Genomic DNA, 21638 nt, shown 5'->3' with positions numbered 1-21638 from the left:
AAGAAAAGGAGTAGTTGTGGCACCTTAGAGACTAACCAATTTATTTGAGCATGAGCTTGGCCTCCGATGAAGTGAGCTGTAGCTTATGCTCAAATAAATTGGTTAGTCTCTAAGGTGCCACAAGTACCCCTTTTCTTTTTGCGAATACAGACTAACATGGCTGTTCCTCTGAAACCCCAAAAGCAGATACTATACAGTACAGTGTTAAACTTAAGGGGAGGGGGGAGATTTGAAAAGGTAAGGAAACTAGTTCTGTGCTTGTTTCATTTAAATTAAGATGGTTAAAAGCAGCATTTTTTTTCTGTATAGTAAAGTTTCAAAGCTTGACTGTCAATGTTTAGTTGCAGACTTTTGAAAGAACCACCCTAACATTTTGTTCGGAGTTATGAACCACCTCCATTTTCAAGTTGTTCATAACTATGAGGTTCTATTGCACCCTGGGACAAACATGGCCACAACCTGCAGGTGTTCAAAACATTACCAGTCTGCAAGGAGAGTAATTTGTGGGACATCATGTCACCTGATACCTCATTCAGGCTGCATGAGAACATGTCAGGCACTCTAGAGAAGTGTAGTTGTAGCGAAAACTGTTTTGGAGTCCTGATATACCTATTGCCCTGTTCCTTTGTGCTCCCTCCACATGTTGTCTTTAGTGTAGTTTTATTGTGTGGTGTAGTGCAGTAAGGTACCAGTTTATGATTGGAGCCTATAGGTATTACATTATAATCAAAAACAGGACATTAGCTCACCCACAGAAGATTCTCCAAGTGTCTCTCTCCCCTCCCTGTTCCTTCCCACACAGTAACCTGCTAAATCCTCAAAACCTCCTTCAGTTTGAGATTAAATTTGCTCACTATAAAAACAATTTTCAGACTCCTACCAGATAAGTAAACTACGAGCATAGAGAGATACTGAAAGAAAGACCATCCAAACAATACTGAGAAACAAACCGATGGAACCCAAGCAATGTCCTAACCCTGTAATCCCAGCATTTCCCAATCAGCAGAGAGATATAATCAGCAAGGTGTTAATAAAAAGGCCCTGCTTGAGGAACAAATTAAAGCCAGTCAGTAATCAAAATAAAAGCTTCATTTAGGAGACAAGAATAATTATGCATTTTCCTACTAAATTTAGTGTTGCTGTGCACTGTTAAACAGCTGCTCATTTCTACCACAAAGGTTCAATTTCAGTTGTTGGCAAAGCAATTCTTTTATATGTACTTATGTTTACGGTTGACATGTTTTCTTTCAAAATGTCACAGCACCATTCAGCATTTTGGTGGCAGAAGAGACTCTAAAACCCCAGCTTTTGCTCTAGCCTGATTTTTAAGTCTGTCATCAGTGGAAATTATAGTTATTTTATTTACAACATACCTCTATTATAGTTTTTTACATACATTTTAATATTGAAAATTTTTATAAAACTACCTCTTATAAAGATTAAACCAGTGGCTCTCAACCTTTCCAGAGTCTTGTGTACCCCTTTCAAGCGTCTTGTGTACCCCCAAGTTTTACCTCATTTTAAAACTTACAAAATTAGACATATAAATACAAGTGTGACAGCACACTATTACCAAAAAATTGCTTACTTTTTAATTTTTACATTATAAATTGAAATGTACCTATGGTACTTACATTTCAGTGAATAGTATACACAGCAGTATAAACAAATAATTGTCTATGAAATTTTAGTTTGTACTAACTTCTTTAGTGTTTTTTATGTAGCCTGTTATAAAACTAGGCAAATATCTAGATGAGTTGATGTACCCCATGGAAGACCTCTGAGTACCCTGAGGAGTACACATACCCCTGGTTGAGAACCACTGGATTAAACCACTGTGACACAACAACAATCTTTAATATCACAAGCATGGTTAACTGCAGTTTGTTAGTGATGATGTAGTAAGTCTCAATAAGAGAAAGTGGAAAGCCAATGCAATGACGACAGTGTTAACATGTTACTTAACAGTTGGCATCTGTAACAATGCTTTCTGATGGTTCTCCAAATTTGCCGCTTCCCTACAGCTGATGCCTTGCTAGCATAAAGCTGCAATATTGTTCTTTAGTTCTAGGTTTACATAAAGCTCAATTAATGCACTGTAGCCAGTGCGAACAGATTGCGCAAGAGCATGAAAAAGCCTACGCAACTTGCCTGACAGGTTGCTGAAAGAAAGAAAAATCTCCAATAGCGAGAAATAATTATTTAAATGTAACACCAAATAATAGAAGTGGGGTTTTTACCCACGAAAGCTTATGCTCAAATAAATCTGTTAGTCTTTAAGGTGCCACCGGACTCCTTTTTGTTTTTGTGGATACAGACTAACACGGCTACCCCCTGATGCAAATAATTACAATGGACTTTGTTTAGAGACCTGTACAGCTTGAATCCCTTGCATTTCATATTCAAGAAATCACTCATACCAAAACAAAAATAAAAGCATTTAATTTTATTTTGCAACTGAAATATGAAAAAATGAATCAGATGTGCCAATCAAACATGAATAAAGCAAAACATCAAATATTGCCACAAAATTATGATACTTAATTTAATGGTGGTTAACACCTAAGCCATCAGAATTTAAATACAGTAACAAACCAATGCCAGAAAATATATTTCCTTTAAATATATGTATGTCTGTAATACAATGATGTGCAATTTTAAGCAATTCTTTTTTAAAAACACTATTGTTTCAATACAGTTTAAAATAGAGGAAGTTACATCACTGAAAATAGACTTGGGTTTCTCTTTAGCCTCATTGCATAGTAAAGGTGACTTTAGACTAAGAGCAGAGATCAAACATGTAAATGTATGTAGCAATCCTATCTTTTTGCCAACATTCTTTCTCTAAGATTGAAACATACATACAGATTGCTACCGTTTTTATCTGCATAAATAATCTCAAAGAAAAATTAATAAAAGTTGCAAGTAGTAGTTAGTACAGTACATTATGAGTAACATTCCCTTTCTGTTCACAGTGATTCTTTCACAGCTACCTTTAGGGTCCCAATTACAGAGAGTTTAGCTATTTACTGTAATGGAAGCTGTGTCAAGTTTGATCCACATATAATTTAATTCAGGAGGAATCTTTCCACTGACTTCAATGAATGTTGGAGCAGGCCCACAAAGGCTAGAATGTAATTACATTGAATAGAACGTAAATACTTTTCAGTTTGTGTATACATAAGCCACACACCCTCCACAGCTGCCAGCAACACGCAGATCAAGTGTTCCGATGACAAGATGTCATCAGAACCTTGAGGCATGTCACCTTTACCCTTTTTCCTGTGTTTTAGGTTTTTAATATTTACATTAATTGGATATTTGTTTTATCTTTATTATATATTAATAGTTTAACAGTAATTGACTTTTAAAATCAATCCCTTCCCAGTTATTTTCTTTTTTAAATGATCATTCTTGGTAAATTTGGGATTTAAACAAAATATAGATTAAAATATTTCATTTACATTTCATTTGTTAGTTCTGAAGCTCAGACACTAGGGGCTTGGCTACACTGTCCCCCAGCCCTTGCGTGCGACCACACTCGCACTTCCAAGTGCTGCCGCAGGAACGCTCCCACGACAGCACTTTGAAGTTTCCAGCGTAGCCATGCCCTTAGACTAATCAATCCCATTTTTTTTTGTTAGTTTCTAGTTGTAAATTTTACTTTCCTGCACTAACATTATGCCGTGTTGTGTTACAAATAAAGGAAAGGGAGTATTTTAATTGTTAGTTTAATTTTAAAATACAACATTTTTTCTGGGTATAGGTTTTACAGAAGGTATTTCTTCACCTCCAAACTGTAAATTTGGGGATAAATTTGACTTGACATTGACCCTTTAAATTAAAATATTGTACAAAAAGACCTTTTTGCCTCAGTGTGTACAAAATTGTTTGTAAAAGGTTTGCTATTCAAAGAAAAAAACAAATGGGTATTTGGTTTGTTTCAGACTTCTAGTTCTATGTTAAAGCAATTATAAAACACCTCATTGCTCCATGTGGCTGGTGAGGGGGCTGAATTGTAGCTGTAGATGTGACTGACATCTAAGACAAGCAACAGAAACCTAAATTATCATCTGAATACTACAACCCTATCATGAAAGGTTTACAAAGAGGTTTGGAGGATTGCCCTTACATTTAATGTAATGTAGTTACAACTGTGAATCTAAATTTCTGAAGACATCCTAGTAATAATATATCTCCCCTTCCAGGAAATTAGCTGATGGGGAGGCTGTGAAATACAGACAGTTAATGCCAAACTCTTTCTCCAACACCATTTTGTTATGCATTTCACTTTGGAAGCAGTAGCTTGCTTCACTGCAAGACATCTTGGCACACTGTCCTACTGCAGGCTCATTTTAGTATACATACACAGGAGACAAATGCCACAGAGTAACATAGTTTTTGAGATTTTTTTAAAAGAATAATATGTAAAATATTTCAAATAGAAAAATGCTTTGTTAATATGTCCTTGGTATTTTTTTTAAATTCCTCTTGAAACTACAGCTCAAACTCTAAATTCTCAAGAATCTGTTTAGACAAAGACAACTCTTGAGCAGTACTGTGTAAAGTATTGCCGGAGGAATAAGTAAAGTACTAAAGTTACAATATATTGCTATAATACCTCACCAGCTTATAAGCATATCTTGATAGTACTGTTGTAACCAAAACTGAAAAAGTGTCCTCAAATCACCCAACAAATTTAGTAATTGAAATCTAAGCCCACTTCTTGAAAGGCATGATAAAAGGAATTAGAAATTAAAAAGAGTAACATAACTAATAAAGCACTGACCATTGCAGTCATGCTGGATACCTGTATGATTCCAGACTCTCTAGTCAGATTAATTATCCTTTTATATTTACATAGTTCCCCCACACAACCAAGATTGAATAAATCATTATGTGTCCTAGAAACAGGAGAAAATTACAGAAATACACCTTCAACTGTTTATTTTTATTTTATATCAAGCTAAGCTGTGTGAAAAAGGCTTTCTGGAAAGGGAATGTGTTAATATAAAAAAGGAAAGCACAGTAGGCCTACCATTTAGGGTTTTTGGAAAAGCCTGTTTGGATAGATCTACACACACATTTTATACACAGAGAGCTGGATAATAAAAATTATAATCTCGCTTTACCAAAGTATTTATTTACATCTACAGATACTTGAAGTAGATAAGATTTCCTTCAACACAATCTCTATCATTCGTTTTTGACAGCACAGATTATTCAATGTTGAATCTCATCTCTCAGTGGAAAACCAAATGTAGCTGTTCTGCCATGACAGCAGGCCAAAGAAAGTTTAAAGGTGGGGAATATTAACAGTGTTGGGTTTTTTCCTCCTAGGTTTTAAACTTAATATAACAAAATAGTCTAACATTCTTTCCAACTTTACTGGTATTTTTATCCTGAACATGTCAATGCTTGTTTTTAATTATCTCCCTCTCAGTGTATTGAAGAGGAGATAAATGGCATAAAAATGTTCCCTGACAATAAATAAATGGGGCCAACAGGTATAGTCCAAGGTCAAGAGAGACACTTAATATGTCTGACAATGTAAACCGTGTTCAATAATACACATAATGTCCATAACAATTAACAGTACAGTGTTTAAATTAAGTCAAACCTTTAAATGGCTTAACTGATATTAATGCCAGAGTACAAAGATAATATACCTTAGTTAAAAAAGGAATTTATATTTCAAAAGTCCACATTTCCTAAAATCATGGACAAAATCTTGTGGAACATGGTAGAGTGAGCAAACAGTGCTGTGCATGTAGTGAAAGCACCCTGACAAATCTGTAACTTTGCTAAAAGTCACACCACAAATTGCATTGTTTTAAACCAGACTGCAGGACGGCTGAGCTTTCACAAATTTATTCACAAAGTGAAATGAAACTGTCTATTTGCTGTTTGAATAGGCTGGTTTCTAATTGGCTGAAGCACCACACATGTTCAAGTGCAATCAGAATTCAGCTTTTCAGTTATGGTACAGTAAATTGTGTTCAACTGGTATATATTTTCTAGATAAACAATTTAGCATAATAGTAAACTTGAACACAGATAGGATAAGTGATTCCTGTTTTGAAATTCAATTTATTTGAGCATAAGCTTTCGTGAGCTACAGCTCACTTCATCGGATGCATATGATGCAGTGAGCTGTAGCTCACGAAAGCTTATGCTCAAATAAATTGGTTAGTCTCTAAGGTGCCACAAGTACTCCTTTTCTTTTTGCGAATACAGACTAACACGGCTGTTACTCTGAAACCTGTTTTGAAATTGTTTCACTTCACAATTAATGTATTATGGATATGAAAACTTCATATCAGGAGAAAGTAGCCTTAGTAAACCACGTAAGGGCTGGATCCTGTAACTTGCTGAGTGCCCTCAACCCACAGTGGTTTCAGTGGGATTTGCAAGGTGCTCAGCATTTTGCTGAATAGGACCTTCAGTTATACAAGATAAATATTTGAGTGTGAGATTTTCGAAAGCACTCAGCAGTGGCCTAACTCTGCGCCCACTGAAGTGTAATGCTGAATGCATTTTAAAATCCCACATGAAAGCTTTAATTTTTTTCTTAATGCAAACAATTCATAATGTAAAATATTTTGAGATTGATCAATAGCAATTTTTTTTACAATAACCTACTTATAAGAAATTATTAAACAAACTAAACAAAAGCCAAGTGATGGTCTATTTTTAGCAATTTAAGAACAAATCACTGTTCAAAGTAAAATATTAAAAATAAGTGTGTAATGTTTTGATTGCACATTAGTCCTCCCTCACCCAATGGATCTCAACTATAATCTGATCTGAAATGATACAGGGGCCCAGTACTTTAGGTCTGCACACCTTTGATTTGATGGAAGTTGAGAGCGCTCAGTTCCTCACAGGTTCAGGTTGCTAGCACTGCGCAGTACAGCAGGTTTTGCATATATCAGTGAATGCGAACAATTTAATGCATTTGAAAAATGCATTCATGCTCCCAAATTCACCAGAACAAGTAACACCCAATGTTTGTTTCCTCAAGGAAGAAATTTAGAGAGACAGCAGATGAAGAACTAGGAAAGCAATCAGGCATCAATATTTATTAATACAAGACAAAGGAAACACAATCAATGCGTTGATGGAACACTGTCCAGCCAGGTGTTAAATTTAAAAATGTATCTACTCTAATTTCAAATAAATAAAAAACCTTTATACATAATTACATAATGTTGTAGTCTCAATTTGACAATGGTAAATTATTTGATAGTAATTAAAGAAAAATTACATTTAGGCTAAAAATTTAATCTTGTTTTTACAATTTTATCTCCAGGACAAATAGTATAACCCAATTTAATTACAGAGTTATCAGAAGCGCAGTGTAAGTGTTAACAGACAGACTTATGTAAAGTACTGCAATTTTATGCCACAAATACTTTTGCTAGGGCAGTAATCATACAATAGTCAGGTGTATAAGAACTTTTTTTTAGTTCAGAGGTAACGGGTTCTCAGGGTACACTGCAGCTCTCAACTCAGATTCATGGCATGGACACTATTGGGACGTTTATTTGCTTCTGCAACTGGATGAACTGCAAAAAGCCAAACTGGAGTGGAGAGCTGAACATGAGTAGGTTTGCCCCTTTGGACTCATTGCTGGATTCAAAAGGGTACCATACATGGTTATGATGGGGGAAGAGGCAAATCCAGCTCTGAACAGGAATAGCTAATGTCAAAGCCTTTGGTGGCCAGCCAGGTTCCTTAATCTAAATGTCAAGAGTCATTCACTTAAGGGATTCTTCCCTATTACAATGAGAAAATATTTTTGGGTGAATTGGTTACATCTCTCAAGGCTCTCCCAAAATGAATCAAATTAGTTGTTAATCAGTTTGGAAGAGCCACTGTGCTCCCAAACTCAAGGAGACATCAGCGACTGATACTTAGTGCTGAATAACTAGTTATTTACAGGGACATCGTAAGGATTAGATTGTATCCCCATCTATAGATTTGCCAACTAAGGCAGTGAAATAACTTGCCCAAGGCTACACAGCAAGTCAGCAGCAAAACTGTTATTAGAATCCAGGACTTCCTGACACCCAGCCCATGTTCATTCCGCTAACACACGCTTTTTCCTGTTATGCTGAACACACTCTCAGAAGCACCAGTAATGTCAAAGTTGGCCATTTCTATATGCTACTTATCAGGAAACAAGATCTGAGGGGACAAAAAGACCGTAGATTACAATTTGAATCCACGAGTCCCCTAGTCACAGAAATGTATGGATCAGAATACAGTTGATTAGAATCACACTAAACTAGACATATTTAAAAACGTAATTATTCAGCTTCTAGAAATTCAAGTTGAGGTGGAGGGAGGAGAAATCAAAATTACTGAGCTTTTCAGTATTAGAGAGAGAACTTCAGCCTTCTAGATTGAAAGTTCCAAAATGCCACTCTAAAAGTCTCTCTGCACTGCACATATTAGCAATCCTTGATTAAATTCATATCACAAGACATTTGTGAATTTTTATTAATGCAAAATTACATAAGTGGAGAAACCCAATCAAAGTTTCTAGAGTTGTGCTATGGTTCTCCCTCAGTGGACAAGGATTTAATATTTTCAGAACAATGCATCTAAAAAGTTAAGTAACTAGGATATGAAAAAAGCCTTTCAGAACTGTCTTCTCAACAGTCAGGAGAACAAAGTGAAGCTGCATTGCAAATCATTCCTGCCATACAAGCAAAGTGTGTAATAAAAAGGGGAGATTCTCTCAAGGAGGTCAGGGCTGGTCATAGGCAATTTATATGCTGTTACCCAGCTGATCTACACTAGCATTTAATTTGTATCAACAACAACTACACCGTTGTCCATTTCCTAATTTCTGTAGAGGATCTGTTAAAACCACATTCATATGGAGGCTCTGTACACTTTATAACTACCTAGCAGTATGACTGTGGAAATACTGTTATTTTAAAATATCCACGAGGGTCTTATTTCAAAATCTAGGAATTTAACATCAACTCTTTAGAAAAGTAAATTTTTAAGCTGCTTGTGTGTAAAGAATTCTCTCCCTCTGTTAGACCTGCCATACTCAATTAAGATACATCCTTCCACCTCTATGACAGGCAAATTAACCCTAAATATTTTGAGAATATATTCAGAGCTTTATATCTGAATTTTAACACTCCAGCCCCCAATGAAGAACTGTTATAAAGCATTCATGAGGAGGGGGTTTCAAGTACAGAACCACGACTTGTTTACAGATGGCTGTCAGAGCAGCACTTAATATAGCTGTTATAGATTTGAATTTATACAAGTTTACATTATAAACATTTATAAAAATTACCTAAACACACTGTATACTTGTTACAGGGGTAAATAATACATATTAAAATATTTTAAGCATGTATTTACATAACAGACCATAATTGGCCCAAAAGAGCTGTTACAATTTCTGCTGTCAGGTCTTATATGCTTCCAAAGTTTTGTTTTCTTAATCACATAAGGGAAAAAACAAGAAATTCAACTATGCTCAAATGCTGTTAAAGGCGAGATGAAAGAAAGATAGTTGCTTCTGAAACCTTGTCTCTCTCTCTCAGCCCACTGTGCCAGACAACTACAATAACTTCCAAATGGTTGGTGTTCTTGCATGCTTTAAGGCTTCTGCTTTTCAGCATTTATAAAGGCCGCAAACTCACCAACTATTTCGGGATGCTGTAATCTTGACTTTTTTGAAGATATTTCACTATGCATGCAATAGAACGACATTCTCCTTGCTTTCTGTTGCCACTTTGTCCCTCTTGTTTTTTTTTAAAAAAAAATCACATTGTTGATTTCAGCCAACTCCCTTCCAGAATCATCAAATTCTTTCTGGTGAATGCCTCAAGGAAATTCAGGGCATTTTCCATATAAAGCCCATGTACACATTACATTTGCTGCTATAACTGTGGGCACACTGTGGAATAAATTAAGGATGGAGCCACAATCCCAGCAATAAATTTAATTATTTTTGTCAATCTGTGCCATAATCTTAGCTTTCCGTTTTTTAAAACACAAAGCTCTGTAATGAGAGGAAGCCGAGGCTGTCTCACAAGCGTACAAATTTCAGCTAAGCATTCTGGAGATGCAATGCAGTTTCTATCAAATTTTTATTTTATTTTTAATGTTTCAAAAGCTTAAATACTTCAACCTCATTTAGAAAGATGTGCCTTAAAAACATAGGCTTCTACATACTATGACATATTCTGGCCAGCAATAAAAGACTACATACATACTGAATTAAGAAAACTTTTTTAAGATTTGCATTTTCACATTAGTTGCCTAACCAAATTACAGTCCTCATCATTACTTAAGCCAATTTTCTATGTGAATTATGTATATTAATATTTACATTTTAAAAATATAGGCAAAATCCATTTTAAATTAAAGAAATATCTATACGAATAAGTAATTCTTACTTTCAGGGGGTTATTGGATTTGGTCATGGCACAATTTTAAATAAGCAGTGAGATCCCATGGAACGAACAGCTACAGTACAGTTGCAAAGTACATTATATACTGGGGAACTGCAGGACTCTGATGACTCTTTTCTTAATAAGTTTATTATCTTAAGTAAATAAACCCTCCCCTTATAGAATCATAAAACAGTATTAGATAAAAATACAAATATGTACAACAGATGAAAAAAGTAACACTACTGTAAAGGCCTTAGGAATTTTGTAGCTCACACACTTGTCAACTTTGCATTGTCTATAAAGCTAATGTTCAGTAAACTGTTACAAACATTTTCCATTGTCTACCATATTTCCACTTGACCCTCAGTTGTTGATGTGATCATAATCCCATAGGATGAAATGAAGGGAATACGGTGGCAATCACAAACTTGACATCAAGTATTAGTACTTTTCACCAGCTTCATTTCTATAGCCACCATTGATCATTTTAGTGGTCCTACAAAGTTTGTGAACATTATCCCCTCTAACCCATTACATGTTATACGCCACATAGATGGGATCTAATTGATCAGCCAGGAAACTGTCGCGGAGATGCATCCGTTGTTTTTCTCCTCTGGAATTGATGGGAATAACTCCTGGATCCACCACCACCACAACTCCCACGATTAGGTAATGTTCTTCCAGAACCACGTTGGTAACTAGAGGGACTAAATCCAGGGCTTCCTGTTCACAGCCACACAGCTCCACAACTACCACCAGCAAGTTGGTCCATGTGAACACAGCACTGAAATTTAATAAAAATATATACTTAATGCATACATTTTGTATAAACATGAAGTTACAAATCTTATTCCCCCTTCCCATATCTTCCTCTTTTGTTCAGGTCCCCAGATAGCATGATGATGTACAAACACTACACATACCAGAACTTTCCCTGTTGTTTCATTACTTTTAGGTACCCAGTTCGTGGAAGGCAGCTCTAGCATAATGCATATATGATGTAGCATACGTTTGAACTCTTCACACTTATCTGTGAGCAGACTACACATCCAGTATCTTAGCAAGGAGATGCTGGCAGTATGCTGGGGGAGGGAAAGTGTTGAAGAGCTGCATATTAAAGTTACACTTCTGACTTGGAACAGGATTCCCAGCCACAGTCCTTTCTACATTTGGGAACAACTGCTCCCATTTTCCTCTGCACAAATCCTGGATTATCCCATTGTTCACATAGCATAAGGCTCCCGGACAGTTTGTTCTCTTTCAGGCATATTAAGCTAGTGTTCTAGTTTACCATTCAGCAATGCTCCTGTGCGTTCGAGATACTGAAGTCTCTATGTCAATTGGATGATAACGGAGTCCCCTCAGCTCCAAAGTTTCATCCAGTGCTCCTACGACATACAGTGCATCATGGCGATCTGGGGTTGAGGGAATGAAAAATTGTACACACACATTTTAAAACGGGGGATGGAAAAAGATAAGTGATGCTGTGAGTAAAGTATTACAAATTGTGATCTTGGTGTATTCCCTAGTGGCCAATCAAGTGGTAGAATTACAATAGCATTGACAAATGCCAGGTTTAAACTAGAAACTTTTGTTAGCATAATAATGTTAGTTAGGGGACTGATTCTTTACAATATTTTTATACCAGCGAAAATCCCTAGTGTAGACACAGTTATACTAGCAAAAACGTCTTTTTGATGGCACAAGCAGCGTCTCCACTAGGGGAGTTACCACTATAGCTGTACCAGCAATCCCTCTGTAGTGCAGACAAGGTCAAAGAGTTTGCTCTCTTCCTTCCCACCAGCATAACATGCTCCAGAGAACTGAAGCTATAAGAGGAAAATAGCCTGGAATAAAGGGATAGAAAAAAGTGCTACAGTCACAGACAAGACTCCTCCCCGAAATCACCTGTCCTTTGCCACAGCAGTGTCAGGGAACGATTCACTTACCCAGACCCGAGAAACAGGTCATGATAAATCATCCATGGTGCTAAATGCCAGGCTAGGTGTATGCCTTTCCTGAGGCTGGTGGGGGAGAGTAGGCCTCATAACTCTCTACAATGACACCTGTTCTCTAACCAGGGGTACAGTTAACTGAGGCCTGAAGAAAGCTCAGTTCATCCCTACTGGCCAATGAAGGGTCAGACCCAGAACACACTAGGAAAATAAGGCATGGGTTTTTTGGACAGTGTTGTTCCAGCCTGGAAGACGTTGCAAAGTGCCAGATACCTGGTGTTAGAGAAGGAATTAAAATCAATAGCAGCAGCTTCAGTGAGTGAGCAGGGGAGGCCTGGAGCAGATTCGCATTAACAGCAGAAACCATGGAAAATTCTCCATCTTCGCTAAAAAGAAGGAGAAAGGTGCACATTTTTATCTTACCTCCACTGGCAGCTGTGAGCTCCGTCCGGCGAACAAAGCCAAGGTATCCAGTTCTAGCCCAAAGTGTCTGAGCAGCATCGCCAAAGCTCAGACGAGTGTTGAAATGATCAGCTTGAAGGGATTCATTATCATAGATGGTGTAGTAACCACTGGCCGTGTGGGGACTGTTCACCCAAATCTACAGAGGAGATAATACGGTTCTGAGACCCACACACCATGGAAATGGAGCCTTCTTCAAGCAAAAGGATTAAATGCCTTGTACTTCACAAAGAAATCATTGAGGATTGAATTGTAAAAGGAAGTTCTCTTTATTGAAGATTTAGTTGGCACAGTAACTATTTGGCAGCTTAGCTCTGGGTGCCTAAAGAGCAGCCCAAGGGCCAAACACATCCTACAGAGTTTTAAAATGCACTTTCCAGCTGCCCTCCCCCTGTAATAGGAAGAGGATGGATAAACGGCAGGTTTTTATTGCTTGTGAATTCAAACAACAGTTTCTATTTATCTATCAAGACAGGTCTAACTACAATCAAATAATCAGAACAGAATGCAAGTTCAATTGCAAATTTGACGGTTTTTTTAGAATCCAACTGTCAGTTACAGTAATCCAGGTGCAGTACTCCACAGCTAAATGAAATCTGCAATGGAGTTAACCTTCATTTCTAAAATTATTTCTCTTTCCTGAGTTTTGACATTAAACATAATTCCGACACACAAGCTCTAGGCACTTAGATTTCTAAACACCCAGCAGCATTAACCCTTATGTATAAATAAACTCTGCCAACCAGCAGCCTTAAAATAATCAAATGGAGATAATATAGCTCAGCCAGCAGACAAAAACAGAGAGACTCCCAAAACAGCAATTAAACCAGCAGCTACCTCCCCAAGATGAGAATCTCCAACAGGCCCCTTGGTCTCAGGATTGACTATAATCACTTTGACTCCAGGCAAAATCTAAAGGACATAACAAGGAAAGTCGGTAAATCAATTCATGGACTTCTGCCTGTAAGTGTCGAAAATACAAAAGCAGTTAGTTCACCTCTTGATTTTTGTGAGCATAGGTTTCACCTTCTGTGTACAGCTCTTTGTGCACATCTACACAATATCTTAAGAACTGACTAATGTTACAGCAAGAATGCATTGATGACTCTCAAGGTCCAAGCAAATGAGGGATTCTGGGACTGTAAATTCAGGACATCAGGGGTTAACTCCTATTATGTTTGAGAGTTTGCATAATGAAGTCAGCCCAGACCACTTGAAAAAACTGTTTCTATTGCTGTTACTTCGTTTAAGCAGAGGACTAACAGCCACGGCACATCCCAACGCATGGTGCCAGCCAGGATACAACAGACTGCTTACAGAACTCTGATAAAGTGAACACAGTTACTGTAGAATAGAACCAACCCCCACTGCCCTCACCCTCACATTGTTTCAGTGCATTGCAATATGGAAACTGCAACTGAACTTACAGCAAAGCTGCTATTAGAGTGAAAAAAAAAAAAAGACTTCAGTGTAAGTGGGTTTCTCTGCACCAGGGAGTTAGTTCAATGGTCATCTCTCCCATGCCATACTGCATGATTGGCTTAATACAGATGCCTCCCTGAACTGCAAGTTCACATATAAAATGTTTCTGAAGGACATAAACACACGTGGTCACATGCTCTGTGTGCCAAGCCATTAGGAAGGGGATGTGAAATTACCTTCCCAGATTCTGAAAGCAGCAGGCTCTGTGGAGCTCCCCTCTCTACCAAACGCACTCTGAAGGGAAAAAACATGATGATGAAAAGCAAGAACTTCATTTACCATCTATGAAGAAGGAATCTCATGGCCAACACAATATTCTCCAGGAGGTTATGTAGAGGATGAATAAATAAATAAATGTAAATACAATGTACCTGTCATGTCTTAAGGATTTCAGATCTACATACACTGTGGTAGGGTCTGGCCCAGAGGTTCCCTAAAAGATAACATTAAAGAACATGTTAATATTTTCTGTTTCTAATTATATGACAGTCACTGGTAATTAATATAAAGTGTAAAAACTATACCGAAGAGCAGACAGTTATATGAATAAAACCCCCCACAAACAAACAAACAACCACCTTCCTCCCCACCCCACTCCCCACACACAAAGAGCATTACTTTTTGGACACTGACTCCCATGAGATATTCTGGGAATTGTCCAAGCTGGGCTGTTTGATTATACAAATGCACTGTGTGTGTTTGGGCTACCTGGAGAAGTGCCCTCACTTCTCACCCACCGATGTTAGTCTCTCCGTCTCCTGCTCAAAGAACATCACACACAGGCCCTTCCTTTTAGGGTTTGTTTCTCTTTACTCTGTTTTCTAGTAACTCTTCAAAGAAAAAACTCAGAAAATACCAAACTGTTTCAAGTCTCGCTTTTTAAAAAAAATCAAACAATGACAAGGCTGGTGCTCAAAGCCATTGCACTGACAAAGACAAGCTAATCCATGCCCATGCCAAGGCAGGAGCTCTCAAATGTTTCCTTATGCCTCATACAGATGCCAGAATTCACCTTCACATTTCCCACCCCGGCAGCTGCACCAGAGGGAGTGCTAGCATAGTCAGGCTGCCAGCCGATATGTCTGTTCTGAATGCTCCAACCATCGCTCCTACCTGTGGAGTGGCAATGCTGGGAAACTGGAAAAAAAGTGCTGGAATAGATACAACCTTACAGTAGGCCACACCTTGAGAGAAATTATCCCATGGCACTACCCCTTGCATTCATGACTAACATCCCTGTGGCAACTGCAGTTATTGCTTACAGGGAAATGTGGAAGTTTGGAAGTATATCAGGTGTTTTTAGATTCTTTAATGCAATCTGGCAGCTGGAAACAAGGAGGCACTGCCTGCACTATGCGCCTTGGTGCTCTCCACAAAGCACCAGAGAGAGCTCAAACTCTGGTCTGAGAAGCGAAGTTAACAATTTAGCAGCATGTGCTGGTTATGAAGAGTTTGCCAATTCAGAGCTCAATGCAATCTGGAAACCTGGTGCCACTGACAACATAATGGTCTTCCACATTAAATATCCCTTTGATACCTGTAAACAGATAGCTACGTTGACTCTTGACCCAAAGGTGGTGCTCACAGCACGGGATGACAGGCCAATGTCTTTGAAAAGCTTGGAGAAGGACTGAGTGAGAGAAATTCGTGGCCGCTCTTCTGCAACAACCACACAGGTCCGGACACAGGACAGATTAATTCCTCTTGCCTGCAGAAACATGATAAATGCAAACAATTGCTGCTCTGCCTCTGACAAACGAAGCAGAGTCCCACAGAAGACTGTTTGCCCCCTCCTCCACACTTAAATAGTGGGAGACAACAGCTCCAGAAGTGAAGGACAACCCCCCATTACTCCACTCATGATAAATGTACCTTACTGTGTCCCTGTTGGCAGGTTATCAAATGTGACTCTGATCAGGCAGCCCAAAAAGCATAAATGGAATAATGGCATTTTCAATTCTGCTTCCTATCCAGCTATAAGGAATATAGCTTTCTGCATTTCTGTAGTACCTCATCCCTGAATTTAACTAAGCCTCACCACACCCCTGCTGGGTAGCTCAGGATCATCACTCCCATTTAGAAGATGAGGAAATGGAGGCACAAAAGGATGAAGTGACTTGCTGAAGGTCACACTGAGGCTACAGCAGAGCTGGGCACAGACCCCTCAGTTATGTGCTCTAACCACTGGAAGACATCACTGCTGCCTCATAATTAAAGAACAATGGACAGCCCTACCAGCTTTGCAGAGCTTCACAGTAACCTATGTGACTGGGGATATCATGCAAGGTATAAAACTTCAGAACATTTTGTACAGTCAGTGGTGCACGATTGAGTGGGGACTTTGTAGATGGAAGCACAAAGCCAGTTTTAGGAAAACAGATGCAAGAAGTAATCATAAACCTTTAGCATATTTATTTTTCCTCCTGCTCTTCCAGAGAGTTGTGCGGCTGCTTAATGGATTGGCCAGCAGATATGCTGTATCTTCAGCTGGCCTAGAGCCCTGCAGCAGGCTGATGGTACATAGCGGACTATTCATGCAGCATGATGCTGCGGCTACTGCCTCACCCTTCTAAGATTTGTTCTAACAGTCATCTCCATTTGCTTTAGTACAAGACTGGATACCGACTTTTAAAATCAGTGTAAGATACTGACAAAGGTTCTTACCTTTAACATTTCGACCTGATTTCCAAGTCCCTTTGTGCACAACTCCATGACTGAATAGGAACAGAAAGTGTCCCTTATTTTGTACTGACTGACCGTGGAAAGCCAGAGGAAAAGATTGGATTCCAACTCCATAGGAGGAATTAAGATGGACTGGTGACCAGAATACACGCTGCCACAGAAGATTAGAGAGAAAAATTTTACTGTAGAAGCTGGTTAGCATTAAGTCTGTTTTTTGTTATTTTTGGTCACCGATACATAGGAATGTTAGGACCAAACGTAGGTAATGGGATTCCATGTCTGGAATAATTTGATGACAACACTAGTGCCCATCTCCTTTATAATGTGCAGCAACATTCTATTCGTAGTAAAAACGCCTTGTAACTGAGAAGTGGTGCACACACTTCCCATTGCCAATGTGAAGGAGAAACGCAGGCTCTGCAAAATATATTCCATCATAATATGAAACCAACAAAGAAAAATGGGAGAAACTTTCTAGAGCTAGTAATCTCTTGCAGTGCATCTATACGTTACTAAGAGAAAAACAGTCACACTGGATAGATCTTAAAACCGGAAAGGAAGGGGGTCATGTTATTGAGCATCCAGAGCCAGATCCTGAGCTGGTATAAACTGGAATCATTCCACTGAAGACAATGGAGCTGTGTCAATTTATACCAGTTGAACATCTAGCCCTCCATTTCCGGTTTTAAAACCAATCAATACCTTACCCTTTTGTTTTCATTCCAGCTCATACCTGCAAAGGCACCAGAGCGTAAAGCCAAGTCCGCAGTAGGGATCGAGACAAATGGCAATCTGCCGAGAGGAATAGAGCTCACACTGGAGCTTTATCGCCCTGCAAAGAGCATTCACTGCTGCGTGGGACATCTGTAACAAAAGAAAGGGAGAGATACAGTGTTGAAATCCAAGAACATAGGAATAGGATTTCTCTGAGTCAGCTGGTACGGTGAGATATGGGCTTGGTTTCCTAACGATGCTACTCCACAAATTAACTACCCTTATCACACATGGTGAGTGCAAAACATTGTAGAATCTTCCACACAAAGCTCTGTTTATCTTAGATCATTAAAGCATGTTATAAAAGGAGCAGCAGCTTCAGTTTCTCACTGTACACCTCCCACAGCATCTGAGCCCAGCCAGCACCCCACACCAGAGCCTAAGGGCTAAGTTTTTACTCCTGTTTTTTTCACACCCTTTTCTCTGTTACCAACGGCCAGAGCTACTCTCTGCTTTCAGTGGAGGCCAGCGAATGCTGTTCCAATAGTTCACTGTTAGCCGAGACTGCAGAGCGATACCATCACCATTCCCCGTTCACCTAAATATGCGATTCTCCATCAGCCTGGGCACCTGAAATCCTGAGGCTGCTTCTGACCTCAGTCTTCCTGCATGGCAGCACAATGCAGAGCTGCTTTACCAGCCTGAAGCCAGACTGCATTTTTTGGATCTGCCAATACATAGCTTTACTCTCCCAGTTTATTAACTGGGACAAGTGATCTTTAAATCAAATCACAAGAGCCACTTAAAAAGAAAAAAGTTTCAGCCAAACAAAGACTATACGAGACCTTCTTTCCCAACAAGTGTTCCTGTACCTTCACTCCCGTAAGCATGCCTGTCGTGGACACACTAAAATCTAGGTATGCCAACATCTCTGGTGTGGGTGGTTTATAGAGCTGAGGTAGCCGCTTCCTGGGCAAGTCATCTGTGTGGGTAAGAAACAAAGTCTTATGATTCTGTTGTTTCTGAATTGGGATTCTTAGGGATGGTGGAATTTTCAATGACTATGAATGCGGGAGAAACGCAAGCCTTCTTGATAATTAACTGTGGAATTACCTTCCACAAGAGTGACCAACATGTCTCGCTGCTTTCAGGAGAAAGTGCAAGGGCCATTTCTAGGTCAAAGCTTTTCCATTAAAAAAATCTGTCTGCTCTTGGAAACAAGGAGAAAAGAGAATCTAGCTCTGTGTGAGAACCCTATTCATTTGGACTATAAGGTGCTCTGATACCACTCTGAGGAGTAAAGGGTGGGGAGATTCAATCGATGTTGTGAGGCACTGCATCAAATACGTAAATGCTATCAAGATATTACACTTGTCATGTGCCATTCAGTGCTTGTCCTCTCTTCTTCTGAAGCTGCCAGACAGGGGGTCAAGTCAGTGCTAACTATGACATGGATACTGTTCTGAGGCCACTAACTCCACTAACATCAACTGAACTTTAAATTTTACCCCCATGCTATAATTCTACATGGGCCTCAGCTCTGCACAAGGAACGATTAGAGTTTCCAGGGTCAACCATGGGTCAGATTACAAGGAAATCCCAGCCTTGTCTCTAAACACTCTTTGTTCAAATTAATTCAAGAACATTCAACATTTTTAGTCTAGGGGCTAGAAAGTCTTGCAACACCCTCCCTGCTCCATCTGGCGTTGTATCCTTCCCACAAATTGCTTTCCTCATTCACAAATGTCAAATCTCATAATAGGAGACTGTCTGCACAGCCCCCACCTCCTCCCCTTTTTTTAATTTGTATAAAAGTGTAAAAGCTGTGAGCAGCTGAACCACAGTCTCTCTGAGATGTTTTTTCTGAGCATTTAAGCCCCCAGAGCAACCAGTCAGATCATGTCTGTATTGGCAATGCCAGAACCTCTTACAGAGTCAATCAGAATCCCCACGCACAGCTTTGAAAATCTTTGAAATACTTGGCAAAGAGAAGCTCTCACCTGTGTCAATGATGGTTGGCCAGGTTTTCACATCCACAGCAGCAGCTGCCTCTCTGGATTTCAGTAGTCTCATTAAGGTCTGAGTTGTGAGAATGCAGGCAGCTTTGCTGACCTAAAAAAATAACCAACCAATGATTGCTAGAAAGTGAAAGAGAAACACATGTGGCCTTTCAAACCTCATAACTAGTGGAGGCTGTGGGTATGCTTGTGCAATGCACTTTCCCCACCTGTGGGTTGTTTGCTATTCCAAAACACACCACCCTGCTCAGCCAAGACCCCAAATTCAGACTAAAATGCAACATGGCAAGATCTTTGGACAGGCTGAGTAGGGATGTTATGTCAGGTAGCAACCGGACAGTAGCTCTCCTTCCATACCTACAGAGTCAGCCCAGGCCAGTTACTGTAATTAGTAGGTAATTGGTAGACTGGCACTTGTCTAGTAGTCACTTAAAGGTACAGTGTTGCACTAAGGAAGTGTTATTTACTCCTTCTCATAACACAAGAGCTAGGGGTCACCAAATGAAATTAATAGGCAGTGGGTTTAAAAACAAACAATAAGAAGTATTTCTTCACACAATGCACAGTCAACTTGTGGAACTCCTTGCCAGAGGATGTTGTGAAGGCCAAGACAATAACAGAGTTCATAAAAGAACTAGATAAGTTCATGGAAGATAGGTCCATCAATGGCTATTAGCCTATGTTTGCCAGAAGCTGGGAATGGGCAACAGGGAATGGATCACTTGATGGTTATCTATTCTGTTCATTCCCTCTGAAGCACCTGGCACTGGCCACTGTTGGAAGACAGAATACTGGGCTAGATGGAATCACAGAATATCAGGGTTGGAAGGGACCTCAGGAGGTCATCTAGTCCAATCCCCTGCTCAAAGCAGGACCAATCCCCAACTAAATCATCCCAGCCAGGGCTTTGCCTTTGGTCTGATCCAGTATGGGCGTTCTTATGAGTTATTAGGTGGTAACAAGACTGTGGGTCATGTAAGTTAGCCTATTCCTGTTACCATGTATTTTGCAGCAACTTGTGTCACCCCTGTTACAGCCAGAGGAAGCGCTTTGTTATACTGAATTCTCATTTATTAAACAAAAGTTATACAGCTAGAAACAGTTCATTCTGACCCGAGAGGGTGTTCTAATATACTGCAGCCATGAAAGATAGCATAAGAGATTTCATTCTTACTACTCTCCAGATCCAAACATCAGAATAATGGTGCCCCACGGGTGCCAGGCCCATAGGTTGCAGCTTCCCATTACTCACATCTACGATCATTCGCACAGTGGGCAGCGTCGCAGTGAGGTTCTGAGCATGAGGTGGTCGAACGGTCACAGGAATGCAGCCAGCATACAAACAGCCATAGAACGCAGCGATTAGTTCAATGCCTGCAAGAACACAAGAGGCTGTCACACAAGTGCTGACTGATGTCCTCGTGACACTAACCTCTACTCCAGTGGTTCCCAAACCGTGGGCCATGCCCCCTAGGGGGGCACGGAGGAATTTGGGGGGGGTGCATGGCAGAGTCTGGGTCAGCCCCCACAGGGGGGTCCAGAAGGGAGTGCGACCCAGCCCACTCTGCCCCCAGCCCAGACACGCCCCCAGCCTCAGCTCCCTCCACCTGCTGCTCTGCCTCCAGGCCACTCCATCTCGAGCCCCAGCTCCTTCCCCATCCCCAGCTCTGCCCCCAGCTCTGCCTTCAGCCCAAGCTCCTCTGCTGAAGAAGCCTTGGCTGTGCAGCAATAGTGGGTGGGGGGGAAACGGGGACAGATTCCATTACTGGTAAGGGGGGCACGGAATCGCTGATTGGAGCACTGCCCTGCTGAAAGCTGCATCATCTCTGGCATGCTGGATGATGGCATAGTGAGAGGTGAATGTATGTATCGAGGACCAAGTTGCTGCCCTGCAG

The 21638-nt window shown here is 39.8% G+C and overlaps 1 protein-coding gene across 9 annotated transcripts in view; it reads right to left on the bottom strand.

The window, feature by feature from the left end:
- Positions 1-7067: 7067 nt before the first annotated feature.
- Positions 7068-21638, bottom strand: part of DIP2B (disco interacting protein 2 homolog B) — a 127901-nt gene continuing 113330 nt past the window's right edge. For all 9 annotated transcript variants that reach the window (XM_043533181.1, XM_037883752.2, XM_043533184.1 and 6 more), the window contains 12 exons: positions 20996-21117; positions 19726-19837; positions 18598-18707; positions 17745-17875; positions 16994-17162; positions 15867-16037; positions 14701-14762; positions 14506-14563; positions 13685-13759; positions 12809-12986; positions 11722-11845; positions 7068-11214 (listed from right to left, as the gene is read on the bottom strand). In XM_043533181.1, the coding sequence (XP_043389116.1) occupies positions 10962-11214; positions 11722-11845; positions 12809-12986; positions 13685-13759; positions 14506-14563; positions 14701-14762; positions 15867-16037; positions 16994-17162; positions 17745-17875; positions 18598-18707; positions 19726-19837; positions 20996-21117 (1565 nt within the window). In that variant the 3' untranslated portion in view covers positions 7068-10961. The remainder of the gene's footprint in view (positions 11215-11721; positions 11846-12808; positions 12987-13684; positions 13760-14505; positions 14564-14700; positions 14763-15866; positions 16038-16993; positions 17163-17744; positions 17876-18597; positions 18708-19725; positions 19838-20995; positions 21118-21638) is intronic.

Source organism: Chelonia mydas, chromosome 20 (assembly GCF_015237465.2).
Source record: "Chelonia mydas isolate rCheMyd1 chromosome 20, rCheMyd1.pri.v2, whole genome shotgun sequence".
In the NCBI taxonomy this organism is placed as follows: domain Eukaryota; kingdom Metazoa; phylum Chordata; order Testudines; family Cheloniidae; genus Chelonia; species Chelonia mydas.
The sequence above is the reverse complement of the archived record's forward strand: the minus strand, read 5'-3'. Positions and strand labels throughout refer to the sequence as shown.